This window comes from Eucalyptus grandis, chromosome 1 (assembly GCF_016545825.1).
Source record: "Eucalyptus grandis isolate ANBG69807.140 chromosome 1, ASM1654582v1, whole genome shotgun sequence".
In the NCBI taxonomy this organism is placed as follows: Eukaryota; Viridiplantae; Streptophyta; class Magnoliopsida; order Myrtales; family Myrtaceae; genus Eucalyptus; species Eucalyptus grandis.
In genome coordinates, this window is record NC_052612.1 from 2,090,436 (window position 1) to 2,108,294 (window position 17,859).

The following is a 17,859-nucleotide window of genomic DNA, read 5'->3' on the forward strand; positions in this document are numbered from 1 at the left end:
ATCATATTAAAATATTATAACATGGGAAAGTTGAACTCTTTTCCATGCGTCTGGCTTATGTTGTTGAGTAAGCATGTACTCGACATTAACAATTCACTAGATTGCCAATTAATGGGCATTATAAATTATCAAGTTTAGGGTTCAGATAACTAGCAAAACAAACCTCATACTTGATTTGAACCGGAAAAGTACTAGAAAAGTTTTAAACTTATTGCATTGGTGCAAATTCAGTTCATATGGGCAATTTAGTCCAAAAATCATTTATATTGATACTGACTGTCTTATATGGCATGATTGATATAGTTGCCACTAATGTTAATAATTTTTAAAATTTTAAATCCTATTTTCCATTTATTACTAATTTTCTTTTTAAAAAAAATCCTTATTTTTTTACTTTCCTTTTCCTTTGGCCCATGGCCGGTACTCAGCCATGGCCAATGATCGACTACAAGCTAGGCCCAACGAGGGCCTTGCGACCTGAGCAAGGGCCACCCTTGCCTAGGCCACGAGGGCGATCCTCACCAAGGCCGCAACGGTCGCAATCCCTCACCTTGGCCTATGGCGATCGTTGGCCATGAGCAAATGCCACAAGCCATAGGAAAGAGATGGAAAAACAAAAAGAATGTTTAAAAAATTAATAAGATATATGAAAAAAAAATTAAAAGTTGTTTATGTTAGCATCGGCCGTCCTTGGCCATACCATGTAGGATGAACGACTTTATGAGTTAAATGGGTTGACTCAACTAATAACTTTTATAAGTTAAATGGGTTGCAAATGAATTTAAAGACAAATCCGTTTACAACCCATATCTCATTATATTTACATGTAATCCAAACCCATTAACATTCCATTTATTAAAACTTAATTGACTCATGTATGACCTATCTCATTGAATATGAGTGTAAAATGGGTGGAAAATCCATTTTGACATCTCTAGTGAGAAAGGTTAAATTGGTGAATATTTGCAAGGAAAGAAATAAAGTAAAATAAAGGAGGAGGATTGAGTGGATTTTTTTTTCCATAAATGACGGATTCACAAATTTAAGAAAAGTCTGAGAAATGGAGGGAGGTAAAATGAAAATCTTTTTAGGAAAAGAAAGAAAGTAACTAAAGGAGGAGGATTCAATGGATTATTTTCCACAAATGACAGGTTCACAAATTCAAGGAATGTGCGATTAAGCAAAGGAGATTGAAGTATAAATTTACATGTACGGTGCAAAGGACAGAGAGCCTGATTAACTTCCCGTGCATTTGCGGTGTCGTGTGGTCAGCACAGGATAAAGACGAAAGATGAGAGCATCAATGTGGTGGCAGCTTTTGCTATCCATGCTCGCCTTGGTGAGCTCATGCGCGGCACGGCGCATCCAGGCAGAGGCGACGATCGAGCTGCCGCCACCATTGCAGTGGCAGTTCTACCAGAACTCGTGCCCCGATGCCGAGAAGTATGTGAGGGACCAGGTCGAGTTCTACTGGAAGCAGGACAGGACCCTCGCTCCCAAGCTCATCCGAATTGTCTACTCCGACTGCTTCGTCAAGGTCCGTACTGTCTGTTTCTTTTCCCCCGCTCTCGAACGATCTTGAAGTTTGCATTGCTTCGATATGGAGTTTCCATTGCCTTTCTAAGCACGTGATATCCTTTCACCTAACGTTTAAACCTCTCGAACCGGGCTTTCTAATGTACCACGCTTTTGTGTATGAAACAGGGGTGCGATGCGTCGGTTCTATTGGACGGGCCAGATTCAGAGAAAAAAGCACCGCAAAATGCAGCGTTTCTAGGGTTTACGTTGGAGGTGATTGACAAGATCAAGGAAGTCCTGGAGCAGCATTGTCCCGGGGTTGTCTCTTGTGCCGACATTATCAACCTCGCTGCTAGAGATGCTGTTGTCTTGGTATGCAACATGATTCGCAGTTTTTCCTTTTTGAGCTTGAAAAGAGATCGTTTGGTCTGCACTGCTGATAATCACTATGCTGTTAGCTTGAGTTTTTGGAGCGTTGGATATGGCAAAAGAAAAAAACAGAATTACTGATGCGATAATGATGTTGTAATAGGCGGGAGGGACGTCGTACCCCGTTCCGACCGGGAGGAGGGACGGGAATTCATCCACTGCAAAGTCAGTGGACTTACCGTTGCAAGCCGTCTCGTGGGGATCGGTGGTCCCTTACTTCCAAGAAAAGGGCTTGGATGTGCAGGACCTCACCACTCTACTTGGTACGATCCGAACCTCCCATGAAAACTGCTTATTTGGCTCCGTTACATTACCTTGAGATCGTAACCAATCCAGGCAAATCGTTCAGTTCAATGAATCATGACGTCCGTCTTCGCTTTCGAGTTTTCTAAATCGCTGCCTAGGTGTCATGATACAAAGAATTCTTCTGACAATGATCTCCTCCAAGTGCACAAAATGGCATTGCTCACGTATTATGTTAATCTCTCGATCATAACCAATTCCTCCTAACTTTGCCAAAACAATTTAAATTTTGACAGGGGGGCATTCACTGGGCAAGACCGGCTGCCAGTTCATCGCGGACAGGCTGTACAATTTCAACAAGACCGGCAAGCCAGACCCAAGCGTGGACCCATCCTTTTTGTCCCAATTGAGGGAGCAATGCCCACCAAACTCAACGAACCAAGTGTACCTTAACCCTGACTCAGGCTCGAGCTACAACTTGGGCAAGACCTTCTACTCCAGGGTCCTGAACCACCGGGCCGTCCTAGGCATCGACCAGCAAATTGCCGCCAACAACGACAGCTACCAGATCGCTCAGAGGTACGATGCCAGTTTCGAGGACTTCAAGAAGATGTTCGGCCGGTCAATGACCCGGCTAGGGCTCGTCAAGCTCCTTCCGGGGGATCAGGGGGAGGTTCGCAAGAATTGCCGAGTCGTGAATGCGAAATAAATCCCAACTGAGATCGAATGATCTCACAATTGTTAAGTCGATGATGACATCCCGGGTCCTAAATAATGAAAAGAAAGCGAGGCACGAAGAATAACGAAAGTGGTCTTATTATTGTTGTTAGTAACCTAGTTGTTTTGCCTTATGAACAATTAAAGAAGCCACATAATATCAATCAATTCAGCAAATGAAACAATTTTGTGAAGAGCTTTGCTTACAATTCATCGTGCCATCGGGCCAGCTCGAGCGATGAAACATCGTTTAAAGACCGGCAACGTAAATTTAAACATCTGTACACACATTCTCGGACAAGTAAAGCCTACTTTATCGCTCGCGCAATTGAACCCAAAATGCTTCTGGCAAGCCATTACAATGAATGGCCACAGGTTTAGCGACAAAGAAAACTTTTTTTGGTCAGTCAATTGAATGGCCAAAGATTTTCACTTGCTACCATTGTGACTTCCCCCGTTCTCTTCTTTTTCTTTTTTTGTCTTCTTCTTCTCTCTCTCCTCCTCCTCCTTTTTCCCACGTTCCCCCTCTTCTCTGACATCCATCCCCCTTTCTTTTTCCCCTCTTCTTTCTTTTCTCCCCTTTTTCCCCCTCACGTCACCTCTTCCCACCCCCCACCCCCTTTTTTCTTTTGTCCTTTCTTCTCTCGGTCTTTCTTTATCCCTCCCTCTCTTCTTTCCACCCCCCCTAACCGAACCCCCTCCTCCTTCCTCCTTCTTCTTCTTCGCTGCTGCTTCACCCGCCACCGCCCAACTCACCACCACGCCACCACCGCCACCTCCGTGCGCCGTGCCGTTCGCTGTCCTCACCGCCGAACCGCCATCTCCACCGCCGAGTTCTCAAAGCGCCGCTGCCATCCCCAAGCCACCGTCACTGCCTCTTGCCACCGCTTGCTTGGCTGTCCGGGCCATTGTTGCTTCGAACCGCCACCACCACCGCCCGAATCGAGCCATCCCCCCTTTGACCGTGAGCTTCGAGAGTTGCCGCCGCCGTGGTCAAGCCTCCGTTTGAGCCGCAAGCGTCGTGTTCTCGACGCCATCGCGCCGCCGTCGCTGCGGGCTCGCCGTCGCCGGAAATCGGTGAGTTAACCTCCTAATCGTAGATTAAGGCGTTAATTACGTTTAGGGTGGTTAGTTTAATATCAATAACGATTAGTTTAAGTAATTACTATTAGATTAATTAATTGAGATTAATTTATTTAATCGTAATTTATTTATTTTAAGCATCATTTAGTTAATTAATCATAATTATTTTAATTAACATCTATTAATTTTTAATTAATTATACTAAGGTTAATTAATCAAGTATAGTTTAATTAATTGTAATTAGCATAATCACGATAATCGTGATTAATGTAATTAATGATGGATTAGCTGTTAAGTAGAATTTTATACTCGTTTTACTAGATGAATTTACACTTAATTCTAGCATGTAATGCTATGATGTTTGATTGCCCATTTAATGTATTTTAAATGCAATTTTTCAAAAATGGTTTATTGGTAAGAAAATAGCAAATGTTGAGCTGTCGTGTTTGGACGCCGTATTTTACATGATATAAGGGGCAATGATGTCTTAAAATGAAAGTATGCAAAGTTTGATAGGTTGATTTTAAATAGATGACCATGTGCGATTATTTTACCGGAATTTTAAATGGAAAGATTTTATGAGATTTTGTTATTTAAGTACAAATTCTTTTACATTTGGCTAATTGACAGAAGATAAAAATTGGCTTGAGTGTTGACGTGCTTGTGTGGTTATTTAATTGAACCTGTCACCCATCGGGAGTTTGGGGCGATACTCGATTTTTATCGAATGCCCGGCGAGGGTCCGAATGCCAAGTCGCGGTTGAGGCCGAACTGATGCTCCTTTATGGAATGCCGTCTGGGTGGGGTTTTAGATGATGCCATGTTCAATGGGGTGGGACGATATTCAGTCATGCCGGAAGACCGCCAACTCATGTGTTGGTGTGACCCGATGGGTTATAATAATCGAAACACATGTGAATGATTATAATACATTGCGCTTGATTATAGGGTAAAACTATTAGGCATGGTATGAGACGTGCCAAAACAGGTTTTACCTTATAATCAGGACTCGGGTGGATGTTTGGTACATGAGAGTTATGTGTTCTAATTGTTAATTGTGCTTATTGTATCGATAAAGACATATGTGGCGTACTAATATGTAGGACTGTGCTAAGGTGAGGTAAGGTTGTATGCCATTGCATGATTAGGCTGCCTTTGTACGAATTTGCGTCCTAATTGAGATCTAGAAGTTAATTTGCTAAGATTTTATCTCACCCCGTTGTTGTTAACCATTTTCAAGGCCGTAACGTGGAGATATGCTAAGTACGGATGTGGTAGGCGCGAGATGCGACACTTTTTGGCTGGCCTTGCTGTTAATAAAGTTAGAGTTAATCCCTCCATTTTTGCTCATAGGTCATGTAGGAGTTGTGTTTTGTTGTAGGCATGTAAATGTTAAACTCCTTAGGTTAACAAGTGGATAAATAAATGTGCAATTTTTGGAAATTGTTTGTTATGTTTTACTATCCCTGTTTTGTTGAAGACTAAGTGTTTATTTAAGTCATTTTCGCATGTGTTTAATCGAAAGATAAAAAAAAAAAATAAAAATAGGTCGGTGGTGCGTCCTAGAATGTCGCAATTTAATCGACCGCCGAGAGATATTTGCGCGCTCGGGATTTGGGGCGTGACAATCATCTTTCTAGTCCAAGACTTGCCAATCTTCGCCAAAACATGCTCCAATTTAAGTTTAAGCAGTATGGTAACCTATTGACTCATGACAAACTTACTCCTACTATACCACCAATAGGAGTGGTAAACATAGTAGGCTGGACAATAAATGTGATAAAAAAAAAAAAAAATAGTACGTGGAGAGCATATATGGAGAAACAAAGGCAAGAAATGAAATCGGCACACCAAAATACCTTAGGAACGGGTCACATATCATCAAAAACCAGTCACAAAGCGATCGAACTAATCAAAACAAAAATGGAACTAGTTGAATCGGTCCGACCTGGTCAACGGTCAGAGGATGATGTGGTGCTTAAGTTTGGATGATGTCAGCAGAGCAGAGGTGACGTGGCTAATGTCATACAGAGCTCCTGCAGCGCGTGCAGGCAGGTGAAGGAGCGTCCAGTGACTTTTGACAGTGAAACTTCACGAGCTGCCTCAGTGAAGAAGGACGATGAGTTTTGAGTTGGTTTTCGTTTTCCGAGAAGCTCGTCAAAAAGTGTTCAGGTCACGATGGAACAGTGGCGGGTTTCTGGGGTCCGCGACTCGATAATGCGTGGAGGCACGTGTGGCGGTGTTCGGCAAATTTCAATATTTCTCTCATCTGAAGGCGGTAAGTCTAATAGTCGTGACCTTTCTCTGGAAATGAGTAGCAGAAAGACGCGACGGGGCTTTAGTCTTGATGGAGAATCAGTAGAGACGAGAGCGGTGCAACTGGCGTGTGGCAGCCACTGTGAGGCAGATTCGATGGCCACACCTCAGGTAAAAATTGGCTCTAACACCAAGTTAAGGATAATGAATGAAAAGAAAAAACTTAAATTATGTTCATTGACTAATAAACAGTACACATGCCTATTTATAGGCTTTACATAACAATGATCTAAAGTAACAAATCATGATCAATTAAGGAGAATATACATGATTACATAATAATAATATACATAATCATAGAATATTCTAAATATATCTCCAACAATCATATTAGTAGTCCTCATTACTTTTCTTACAATGAGGTAAAATGAATCTTACTCTATTGAACATTGACCCTTATAGCCGTGGCGGATGTGGGTTTGCTTCTAGTAATGACTTGATATTGGGTAGATCCATCATTTAAGGAACCCACAGGCTCACAATCACATGCACTATTAATTGACTCTGATGGATGAGGTATGGACCTTATCTAGCACATTTGAGAAGTCCACATCTGGCTGCTTAGAGCTCTTTGGGTAGATGAAACTTGACCTTGTTCAATCGAGCTCCCAGGCACCACCGTCAATGGTGTAGACCTTGTCATCATTGTCGATCGTGAGAATTTCCAGAGAGACAGAGAGAAAGAGAGATGTGGTCGTGGTGGACATAGCAATGACGGTATTGAATGAAAGTCTTTATAGATTTTGTAGCCACAGCATTTTCTTTTACCGAGATCACTCGTTGTTTTTTTGATGACCTACCGAGATCACTCATCGTTGATCTTCGTATCCCATAATAAACCTTCTCCATATGTTCTCTTTCCTTGAAAATCACTATTTTTATAATGATTTTTTTATTGTTATAAATTTGTAATCATTTTTGTCCGCCATTATTAAATAACGGCTTTATAAGATTTGATTTATTTATTTTTCATAAACTTTCCATTATTTCATAACAGCTTTATAATGATAATTTTTTTAAAATAATTATCAATTGTTTTATAACTGTTCTTAATGGCTCTTTTCATTTGAATATAAAATTAATTTTCAAACTACAATTCTTTAAAATATACTAAATTAGAAAAGAGAATTTTCCTTACATTCTAAAATATTTTCTCCTTTCTTTGCAGGATTATATTGTGGAGTGATTGGTTCCTAATTAGTTTGATTACATCCAAGAATGGGGAACCAAACCAAGACCGATTTCCAATTTTGGAACTAGAAACTAGACCACCTGGTCCTGGGATCGAGCCGAATTGACTAGTCAAGTTCGGTTTCAAGCAACACAATGGAACTGGTGGATTCACAAATTTGGCTAAACGCTTTGGATTAATTGAATTGCCAAACTATATCGCTATTTGAAACTATGATTTCATCCAGATTTGCTAGAGATGGTGGGGCTGTGATTATAGGAACATGTTCGAAAAAGGGGGAGGATTCATTGGATTCCTTTCCATAAATGACCAACTCACAAATTTAAGGTGTGAGTAAACAAGGAAAGTAAAATCGGTAAATCTTTGTAGGAAAAGAGGAAGCAAAATAAAGATGAGGATTCGGTGGATTCTTTTTCATAAATGATGGATTCACAAATTTAAGTAAGGTGTGAGAAATTTGGTGAATCTTAAGAAAGTAAATAAATGAGGAGGAACCACCGGATTCAGTAGATTCTTTTACGTAAACAACGGATTCACGAATTTAAAACCAAAAAATGGTGCGAGTAAGGATAAGAAATCTTCTTTTTTCCACATTTTACCGTGTATAAATATAGGGAGCCTGATTAGCTTCCCGTGCAGTGTGGTGTCGTGTGGTCAGTACAGGATAAAGACGAAAGATGAGAGCATCAATGTGGTGGCAGCTGTTGCTATTGGCGATCGCGTTGGTGAGCTCGTGCGCGGCGTCGCGCGTTGAGGCCGAGGCGACGATCGAGCTGCCGCCGCCACTGCAGTGGCATTTCTACCAGAACTCATGCCCCGACGTCGAGAGGTATGTGAGGGACCAGGTCGAGTTCTACTGGAAGCAGGACAGCACCCTCGCGGTCAAGCTCATCCAACTTCTCTACACTGACTGCTTCATCAAGGTACGTACCGTCTGCTCATTTCCCTCTCTCTCTCTCTCTCTCAAACGATCTCAAAGTCAGCATCGCTTCGATCATCGAGTTTCTGTCGCCCCTCTGAGCATGCCATATACTTTCACCCAATGGTTTAACCTCTCGGACTCGTCTTTCTAGCATACCAATCTTTTCTGAGCATATGTATGGTTTATGTGGATAAAAAAGGGATGCGATGCGTCGATTCTCTTGGACGGGCCAGACACAGAGAAAACAGCACCACAAAATGCACCGATCCTAGGTTTTCCTCTTGAGGTGATTGACAAGGTCAAGGAAGTTCTGGAACAGCACTGTCCCGGGTTGTCTCTTGCGCCGACATTATCAACCTTGCCGCTAGAGATGCTGTCGTCTTGGTATGCAACAGGGTTCTCAGTTTTTCCTTTTTGGGCTGGAAAAGAGATATGCTGTTAGCTTGAGTTTTGGAGCGTTCGATATGGACAGAAAAAAAAATCAGAATTACTGATGTGATAATGATGTTGTAATAGGCGGGAGGAGTGTCGTACCCCGTTCCGACGGGGAGGAGGGACGGAAATTCGTCCAGTGCGAAGTTGGTGGACATCGCAGTGCACGCCACCCCGTGGGAAAAGGTGATCCATTACTTCGAAGTAAGGGGCATGAATGTGTTCGACGTCACTACTCTACTTGGTACGGTCTAACTCTCGAATGAAAAGTGTTTATTTGACTCCGACCTCATTACATTACCTTAAGATCTTAACCAATTGAGGCAACTCATTTAATTCAGTGAATCAAGCTGTCCATTTAGCTTTCGCTAAGTCGAAGAATTTTATCAGATATAGAATTGTCGAGGATGTAATCCGAAGCAATCCTCATAATGATCTCCCCCAAGTGCACAAAAATGGCATGCTCACGTAATATATCAATCTCTCAATCATAACCAATTCCTCCTTACTTTGCCAAAAACAATTTAAATTTTGCCAGGGGGCCATACACTGGGCAGGACCAGATGCAAGTTCATCGCAGAAAGACTGTATGATTTCAACAACACTGGCAAGCCAGACCAAAGCATGGACCCATCCTTCTTGGCCGAATTGAGGGTGCAATGCCCGCCCAACTCAACGAATTCAGTGTACCTTAACCCTGACTCAGGCTCGAGTAACAGGTTCGGCAAAACCTTCTACTCCAGGGTCCTGAACCACCGGGCCGTCCTCAGCATCGACCAGCAGATCGCCGACCGTGAGGAGAGCCTCCAGATTGCCCGGCGGTACGATGCCAATTTTGAGGACTTCCTGAAGATGTTCGGCTATGCTATGACCAAGCTGGGGAACACCTGGCTCCTGCCAGGGGATCAGGGTGAGATTCGCAAGAATTGCCGAGTCGTGAACAGGAAATAAATCCTGCGGCTTGGTGCCGGCTTGAGCCGTGAAACAACGATTTATGACTGGCGACGTAAATTTAATCATATGTACACACATGCCCAGATCAGGTAAATCTACTTTCCCTTTCGCGTGATGAACAAAAAATGCGTCTGGCAAACCATTATAGGTTTAGCTACAAAGAAAACTTGAATGGCCAAGGAATTTCACTTGCTACCATCTTTCCTGTCTAAGACTTGCAAATCTTTGCCCAAAGATGCTCCATTTTGAGTTTAAACAGTATGGTAAATGAGCTATTGACTCTTGACAAGATGGTCGGCAGGATTTTCAGCTCTATGCAAGCGTAGCATGGACTGACTTGTTGTTTCGCTAGTTTTGGATCTCGCAACAAAATATTTTTCAATAAGTATTGTGTTTTAGCTTTTATTAAAAGACTTAAGTTCTGTGCTAGTTTTGGACAAAGATGGTCAAATGCAAATAAAGCTATATAACATATAGTTTCGTATCCTATGAAATCGCTTTATATGATGTCAAAGTCAATGAAACCAATGTCAAAATCCAATCAACAGTTTAATCCAAACTCACTTTAACATATTGATGAAAGCCCATTAAATCAAAGTGAGTTGTACAATATCGAAGTTGATTCGACAACATTGTATATTCACAAAGGCACCCAAAAACCACTGCTTTCTAATGAGTTTGAGGACACAATATCAAAATCCAATCAAGGATGGAATCACACTTAGTAGTCACTACTCTTAAGTGAATACAATGATACAATGTTAGAATTTAATTGACGACGCTGGACAATGATAACAACACCTAGTGGGTACTACTATTAGATGGGTATGAGGGGTGTGAGGACACATTGTCGAAATCTAATCTACAATGTTGGACAGTGTTAACCCATAGATGAGTTTGAGGACACAACGTTGGAATCTAATTGACAACGCTAGACAATGATAACAACACGTACTAGATGAGTATGAGGATACAACATTGGAATCTAATCAAATAGGTCAATACTAGAATCTAATCAGCATCACTATTGGGATATAAAACTTGTCGAAATTAAATTTATGATGGGAATCTTAAGCTATCACTAAACTAGACTAAACTAAGATAAAAAAAAATAAAAAAAAAAATGTAAGATAAAGTAGGTTTGTGTGTTGTTCAGGCACTCTCTATTGAATTGCCCATGGCATTTATAGGCCAATTTGATAACCATCGATGAGCTCATGCTCAGTGCGGCACAACGTCCAGGCAGCAGCAACAATCAAACCGCCGTAGAAGTTGCAGTGGCTTTACTACCAAAATTTGTGCCCTGACGCCAAGAAGTACATGTGGGACCATGTTGAGTTTTATTGGAAGGAAGACAGGACCCTCGCTCCCAGTCTCATCTAACTATTTTACTTCGATTGCTTCGTCACCGTACGTGTCATATGTTTTTTTCCCTTTCTCAGACGATCTTGAACTCCGCATCGCTTCAATATCAGGTTTCCATCGCCTTTCTAAGCACATGATACCCTTTCACCTAACGGTTTGAACCTCTCAAACCGGGCTTTCTAATGTACCAGCTTTTGTAAAACAGGGGTGTGATGCGTTGATTCTATTCAATGGGCCAGATTCAAAGAAAACAGCATCGCAAAATGCACCGCTTCTAGCGCTTCCTATGGAGACGATTGACAAGGCCAAGGAAGTCCTGGAACACCATTGTCCCGGGGTAGTATCTTGCGCCAACATAATCAACCTTGCTGCTAGAGATGCTGTTGTCTTGGTATGCAACATGGTTTGCAGTTTTTTTCCTTTTTGAGCTTGAAAAGAGATCGTTTAGGCTGCTGCACTGATGATTGACATGCTGTTAGCTTGAGTTTCGGAGCGTTCGATATGGAAAAAAATCAGAATTATTGATGCAATAATGATGCTGCGACATGCGGGAGGGATGTCTTGATATAGCTAGTATAAGTACCTAGAGGGGGTGAATAGGTATATAAAGGATTTGTCTCGATAATTGCACAATACTAGACAGTTGATAGATTTAAGACAAACAATAATCAAAGTAAGACTGAGAGAAGAGAAAATTGAACACGCGGTTTATAGTGGTTCGACATGTCAAGCCTACGTCCACTCTTTTCTCGACAGACCTATTGGCTGGATTCCACTATGAACAAAGAGATGTTACGGTGTTGTTCTCCCTTGCTTTCTCGGTGTAGATGATCTACCACACTCGCTCAAGGTACCACTAAATATAAACACTCTTTTGTGTACAATTTTGCTCAAAATGTATCGGCGATAATCAAGGTACTTCGGACTAAAATTTCTCTATCGATCATGCACTAAAGCAACTAGAATGTCTTCCTTTTATACTCTTTTATACCATCATATCCGTTGGCACTTACCAAAGGAATTCCTCAAATCTACCCATTGGACGGAATCAATCAAGAAGATCATTCGAGCTATTAAAGGAACCTGACGATAGCCCATCAATCATATTCGCCCATACAATCAAGATCTTGGTTTCCAATAATAGAACATTCCAAGAATATTTCGTCGACCATCGGATCTTCAAACGATCTTGATTACGAATAAAAAGAATCCGTTATATTTATCCAGCCAAGAGATCTTCTCCGAGAATAAGACCAAATCCTCAACCAAATACTTTGACTCGGATTGCCTTCGTCACTAGATTAGAAAAAGCTGTCAATGAGAATAGTCTTGAGTCTTGAGTCTTGAGTCTCAAGTGATCCGAAAGTCTTCGGACTCTAAACGAAGGTCCGTACTTATCCAAACTAGATGATAGAAATGTTTTGTCAACTTCAAAATATTCGGAAAGATTTCTCTAACAATCTCCCCCTTTTTGATGATGACAAAACTTTCCTGTAGATTTGAACAACTTTGACCTGCAAAACATTACTCAAACAATATGGCTATCTCATAAAATGAATCAACCAGAGACTCGCACCCACAGAAAATTGGTTAGTTTTCATGAGTAAGACCATATAACAACACTTGATATAAATGCAAACAGTCAAACATCAAAATCCACACAAGTCGGTCAAATTCAAGTTCACACCCAAGTCATACTCAAATATTCAAACACGTCAAAGTTTTAAAGAGTTTAAAGAGTTCAAATTGCAATTCTCCCCCTTTTTGTCATCATTAAAAAGGTGAGAAAAAAAGTCAAGTCTTCTTGGGAACGCGCACAATCTGAAATCTCCCATCGATTGGACGATGCCTTCCGGCCTCTTCAAGTCTTCCCGTAGATGAGCCACCTCTTCTCCTTTGGCATTGGCTTGAATTTGAAGAGCGAGGGCTTTCATTTGATCTCGCGGGGTAACGAAGATGCTTGTCAGCATTCTTCATGACTTGAAGTTCACATTCCAGAGCATATATTTGACCATACATTTCTAGAAGAACATCAAGGATATGACGAAAATCTCTTTGTATTATCCGTCATGTGCTTGCATTTGCTTTTCGGATGGAGTGAAGGCGGACGATGGAACTTCGATGTAATCGAGTAGATTTGGTGTTGACGTATCATGTCCTTCTTCGGGCATTTGAGAAGCCCGAAAGTCTTAGGATTTGCTTGGTGAGCGACTCACACCTTCACTGTTGACAGCATGTGGTGTAGTCCTTCCTTGCTCACCATCTCCCCCTGTCTCTAAGACCTCAATTGGGGAAGAGTGATGGTCATGCTCTTCTGCACCTTGATTCCCTTCCTTTGCGGCTTCATCTGCAGACTTTTCTTTTCTCGCTTCTCCTTACGCTTCACTTCTTTCTCTTCATCTTCTTTCTCTTTCTCTTGTTGCTCTCTCCGCTTCTCTGTTCTTTGCTTGTCCCTCTTCTTCTCTCTCTTCTTTTCTTATGCTTCTTTTCCTTTCTTCGATGTTACGTTGATTCGGAGTACAGAACGTCTGGTTCTTTCAATGCGGGGATAGTGAAATCTTCCTCTTCATCTTCATCCTCCAACATAAGAGCTCTTTTCTTTTTGGATGGAGCACCCATGGGCTCATTCCCTTTTTCTTTGATGCGAGAAGATCTTTGGAGTCTTCACTTTGAACTTCTCCATTGCCTTACTAAGCTCTTTCGGACGCATTTTAGTCGGCATTTTCAAACCCACCACCATTTTGTCGCATGGTCAAACACAAAGAGTATGTGGAGGTTCAATGTTCAAGTGTCTGAAGATCGTGGTCACAAGACCGAATAAGGCAATTGGCCCTTGTCCTTCACCATTGCTCTATACATGTGAAAGAGAATGGTGTGAGGGAGAGAGAACTTTTTCCCGAATTGATCGCATACATCAATTTTGCCTCGGAATTAGACACGTCGGTCTTTGATGTAGACTTTGGCTGATCTGTTGATCACAATTTTGTGAAGCAAGATGCGATGGCATGCATTCTTGAATAGGTAACTCTTCCTTCGTACTCCTGTCTTTGACAAGTTCCAGTGGTACGAGCGATTGAAACCTTGATTGGTTTATATCGTCCTTTTTCGACTCCAATTATGTCCGCCAACATGTCCACATCCACCTCATAGATTTGGTCTCGAACACCGAATGATATTCTATTCGCATCCAAAAAGCTAAGATTCGAATAGAAGTATGCTGTTAATTGCGCATAACCGTACGTATGTGGTATCGGAGCGGAATTGCTCAAGTTGAAGCAGATTTAACTTCTCCCTTAAGTTCACATTAATGGCATCCAAGAAATCGAAATCAACACTCCTAGGATTTATCACCCCTCGTTTCAACAGTCTGAAGAACAGATTCTCCTGTTCCTTCGATTTAAACAAGTCCTTCCTTTTTCCCTTCACCTTCGCAGCAACTCCCATTAGAGGTTGAAATTCTCTGAACATTTTATCATCATCGTTCCCGTTAGTCGGATTCAGTCCCGATACACAAGGGTCACTTGGAATATTCGCAAGTGCTTCCTCAGCCTTTCCTTTGGGAGCAATTCCCAAATCCTCCATTCGTCGCAGAAATAGATACTCATTCCCATATTTTTTATCTTTAAGGAAATCATCCATATAGTTCAGCGGAGTCCCAATGCTCTTCATTACACGATAGAGCTTGTAAATAAAATAGGGTTTTTGGACTCTTACAAGGTCTGCGTCCTCGATTATTTCTTCCTCCGGTTGATGACTCACATCTTGTGGGGTAGATGATGAAGAGTGACGTGGTGGAGAGTGAATCGGGCTCTATTGCTGACTCGGTAAATCTTCCTCTTCGGTGAGATCGAAATGGGTAGGTCCCTCCTTCATTCTCTGTGGTCCCTTGTTTGCGATTCTTGAAGACTTTCTCGAGAAAGACATCATTTCTTGTCGTTGAAAGATTCCTTTACTCGCTTTCCCAAGAACATATGACAACTTTCTCGAAGATAAATACGAAGTAGAAACAGGATTGGGAGGAGAATGCCTTTTAGGGTTTTGAAGTGTAACCGAGGAAAACTGTATGTATATAACTCGGTTTAAAAGGAAAAACCAATCGGCACAAAGGAAAATGAACAGACGCCTCTTTTAAAATCAATAACGCCAAATAGAGGTTAATCCCTTTTAAAAAGACAAGATTCGAGTTTTCATGGAAATTATAAACTAATGATCGTACCTTTTCGAGATTGAATATAATAACAACTTACGGTCTATAGCCATGAATGTAAAGTCCGAGGGATTGGAGAGTATCTAGACTTTAACTTCCTCAAGCTTTAAAATGTTGAGTCTGGAGAGTCTTTAGACTTTAACTTCCTCAAGCTTCAAAATGTTGAGTCTGGAACGGATGAAATCGAATTGATTTTTCTGTAAAGGCTTTGTGAATATATCCGCTAGTTGATTTTTTGAATCAACAAATTGAATTGAGATTTCTCCATTTTGAACATGATCTCTAATGAAGTGATGGCGAATCTCTATATGCTTTGCTCTTGAGTGAAGGATTGTATTTTTAGTGAGATTGATTACGCTAGTGTTGTCACATCTAATCTCTGTGCATGAGTCTTCAATTCCAAAGTCTTGTAGCTGTTGTTTTATCCACAGAATTTGCGAACGGCAACTTCCAAGGGCTACATACTATGCTTCTGTTGTTGAAAGAGCCACAGTGCTTTGTTTCCTTGAAAACCAAGACACTGTCCTGCTTCCAAGCAACTGGCAAGTTCCCGAAGTGTTTTTTCTATCAACTCTACAACCGGCCAAATCTGCGTCTGAATATCCCAGAAGATTAAAGTCTCCCTTATTAAGATACCAAAGACCGATGCTTGAAGACGAAGCAACGTATTTAATAATACGTTTCGCAGCCTTTGAGATGGGATTCTCTAGGATTTGATTGAAACCTAGCACGAGATGCAAACACTCAACAAAATGTCGGGTCTAGAAGCGGTAAGATAAAGAAGTGAACCAATGATGCTCTTGTACAGCTTTTGATCAACTTTCTTCCCTTCTTCATCTTTGTCAATCTTCAAAGAACTTGACATCGATATGTTGGTCTTTTTTGCACTTTTCCAGTCCAAACCTTTTGACAAGATCATTAGCATATTTTTCTTGATAAATAAAAGTTCATTCCTTCAATTGTTTTACTTGAAGACCAAGAAAGAATGTTAACTCTCCCATCATACTCATTTCAAACTCATCCTGCATAGACTTAGAAAATTTCTTGCACAGACTTTCATTAGAGGATCTAAAAATAATATCATCCACATATATTTGAACAAGTAAGAAACTTTTGTTTTCCTTTTTGATAAATAAAGTTGTATCTACTTTACCTTTGACAAAACCATTATGTATTAAGAACTTACTTAGTCGTCGTACCAAGCTCGAGGTGCTTGCTTTAAACCATACAAAGCCTTTTCGGTCCCAAGACGAGTCTCGGCTTCTTTGGGTCTTCAAACCCCGGTGGTTGTTCCACATAAACTTCCTCATGGATAAATCCATTTAGGAAGGCGCTTTTGATGTCCATTTGGAATAACCTGAAATTTTTATAACAAGCAAACGCAAGTAATAGTCTAATAGCTTCTAACCTTGCTACTGGTGCGTAAGTCTCATCATAGTCTATTCCTTCTTCTTGCGTATATCCCTTGGCCACGAGTCTTGCTTTGTTTCGTACGACTCTTCATTTCTCATTCATCTTGTTCCTCCAATGCTCTGGGTTCTGGTTGGTCCGAAGATATCCATATGCAGCAACTGCTTTCCCAGAATACATGGAGTGCATGGATCAGTCTTTTGGTATGGTAATTTGGGTAGACCTCAAACAAGCTGCTTTGATGAGATTTTGGCTAATTGCTTCATGTTGACATGACCAAGATTTCTGTGCCATAAGCTTGCTTCGTCTTGAATTGAGATTAGACATTGCGATTCATTTGGTTTCACATCCAGAAGATAGATATTTCCATGTCTTCGACCCATGAAAGACTGAGTAGAGTCTTTACTGATTCCAGAACATATTCCTTCTTGAAAGAAGATCTTAAAACCAGTATTACACAATTGACTAATGCTGAGAAGATTGTAATTGAGTCATTCCACTAAGGAAACATTACTTATTGTGAGATTTCCAATTTTCACAGCTCCAAATCCCACAATACTTCCTTTGTTGTTTCCTCCAAATGAAACTTTTCCACCATTTACTTGAGCAAGCTTTATAAAACAGTTTGAGTCTCCTGTCATGTGTCTTGAGCATTCACTGTCAAGATACCACTTTACCTTTTTTCTTGACGGAGACCTACATTTAAAATAAAGTCTCAAGCTTTCTTTGGTACCCAAACTTTCTTAGGTCCTTTGGTGTTAGTAAGATAAGCAATATTAGCCCATACGTTTTTAACAGGTTTCCAAACCATATGACACTTTTTCAAAGTGATCCTAACCATTGCACTTTGAACATCCGAGAGCATTTCGACTTACGACTTTACAAAAACTTTCTTGAAATGATTTTTATAAGCCTCTCTCGGGGTCTTTTCTTAATTCTTTCTTTTACTTTAGGAAAATCAATCAAGGGAATTATTTCTGCTGTCATACCTAGACCGGACTTATTGAAGTAAGGTCTTTAAGCTGAAAGAATTTTTTCAAGTTTTCGGACCCTATTGAAAATTTCTTTGAA

At 40.9% G+C, this 17,859-nt stretch overlaps 2 protein-coding genes across 2 annotated transcripts; both read left to right on the top strand.

The window, feature by feature from the left end:
* The first annotated feature begins 1,291 nt into the window (after window positions 1-1,291).
* LOC104451732 (probable peroxidase 61) lies at window positions 1,292-2,899 on the top strand. The gene is made up of 4 exons (XM_010066331.2): window positions 1,292-1,537; window positions 1,705-1,890; window positions 2,051-2,210; window positions 2,487-2,899. The coding sequence occupies exons 1-4, from the start codon at window positions 1,292-1,294 to the stop codon at window positions 2,897-2,899; spliced, it is 1,005 nt and encodes a 334-aa protein (XP_010064633.2).
* A 786-nt stretch (window positions 2,900-3,685) lies between these two features.
* On the top strand, window positions 3,686-10,092 carry LOC104420258 (probable peroxidase 61). The gene is made up of 5 exons (XM_039306967.1): window positions 3,686-3,984; window positions 8,138-8,421; window positions 8,620-8,804; window positions 8,937-9,096; window positions 9,391-10,092. The coding sequence occupies exons 2-4, from the start codon at window positions 8,176-8,178 to the stop codon at window positions 9,040-9,042; spliced, it is 537 nt and encodes a 178-aa protein (XP_039162901.1). The 5' UTR covers window positions 3,686-3,984; window positions 8,138-8,175; the 3' UTR covers window positions 9,043-9,096; window positions 9,391-10,092.
* Window positions 10,093-17,859: the final 7,767 nt, after the last annotated feature.

Coding starts and splice junctions, on each gene's coding strand:
- LOC104451732 (XM_010066331.2), top strand. CDS start 1,292: ATGAGAGCATCAATGTGGTGGCAGCTTTTGCTATCCATGCTCGCCTTG. Junction 1,891..2,050: donor CTAGAGATGCTGTTGTCTTG/GTATGCAACATG, acceptor ATGTTGTAATAG/GCGGGAGGGACGTCGTACCC. Junction 2,211..2,486: donor GGACCTCACCACTCTACTTG/GTACGATCCGAA, acceptor AAATTTTGACAG/GGGGGCATTCACTGGGCAAG.
- LOC104420258 (XM_039306967.1), top strand. CDS start 8,176: ATGAGAGCATCAATGTGGTGGCAGCTGTTGCTATTGGCGATCGCGTTG. Junction 8,422..8,619: donor ACACTGACTGCTTCATCAAG/GTACGTACCGTC, acceptor TGGATAAAAAAG/GGATGCGATGCGTCGATTCT. Junction 8,805..8,936: donor CTAGAGATGCTGTCGTCTTG/GTATGCAACAGG, acceptor ATGTTGTAATAG/GCGGGAGGAGTGTCGTACCC.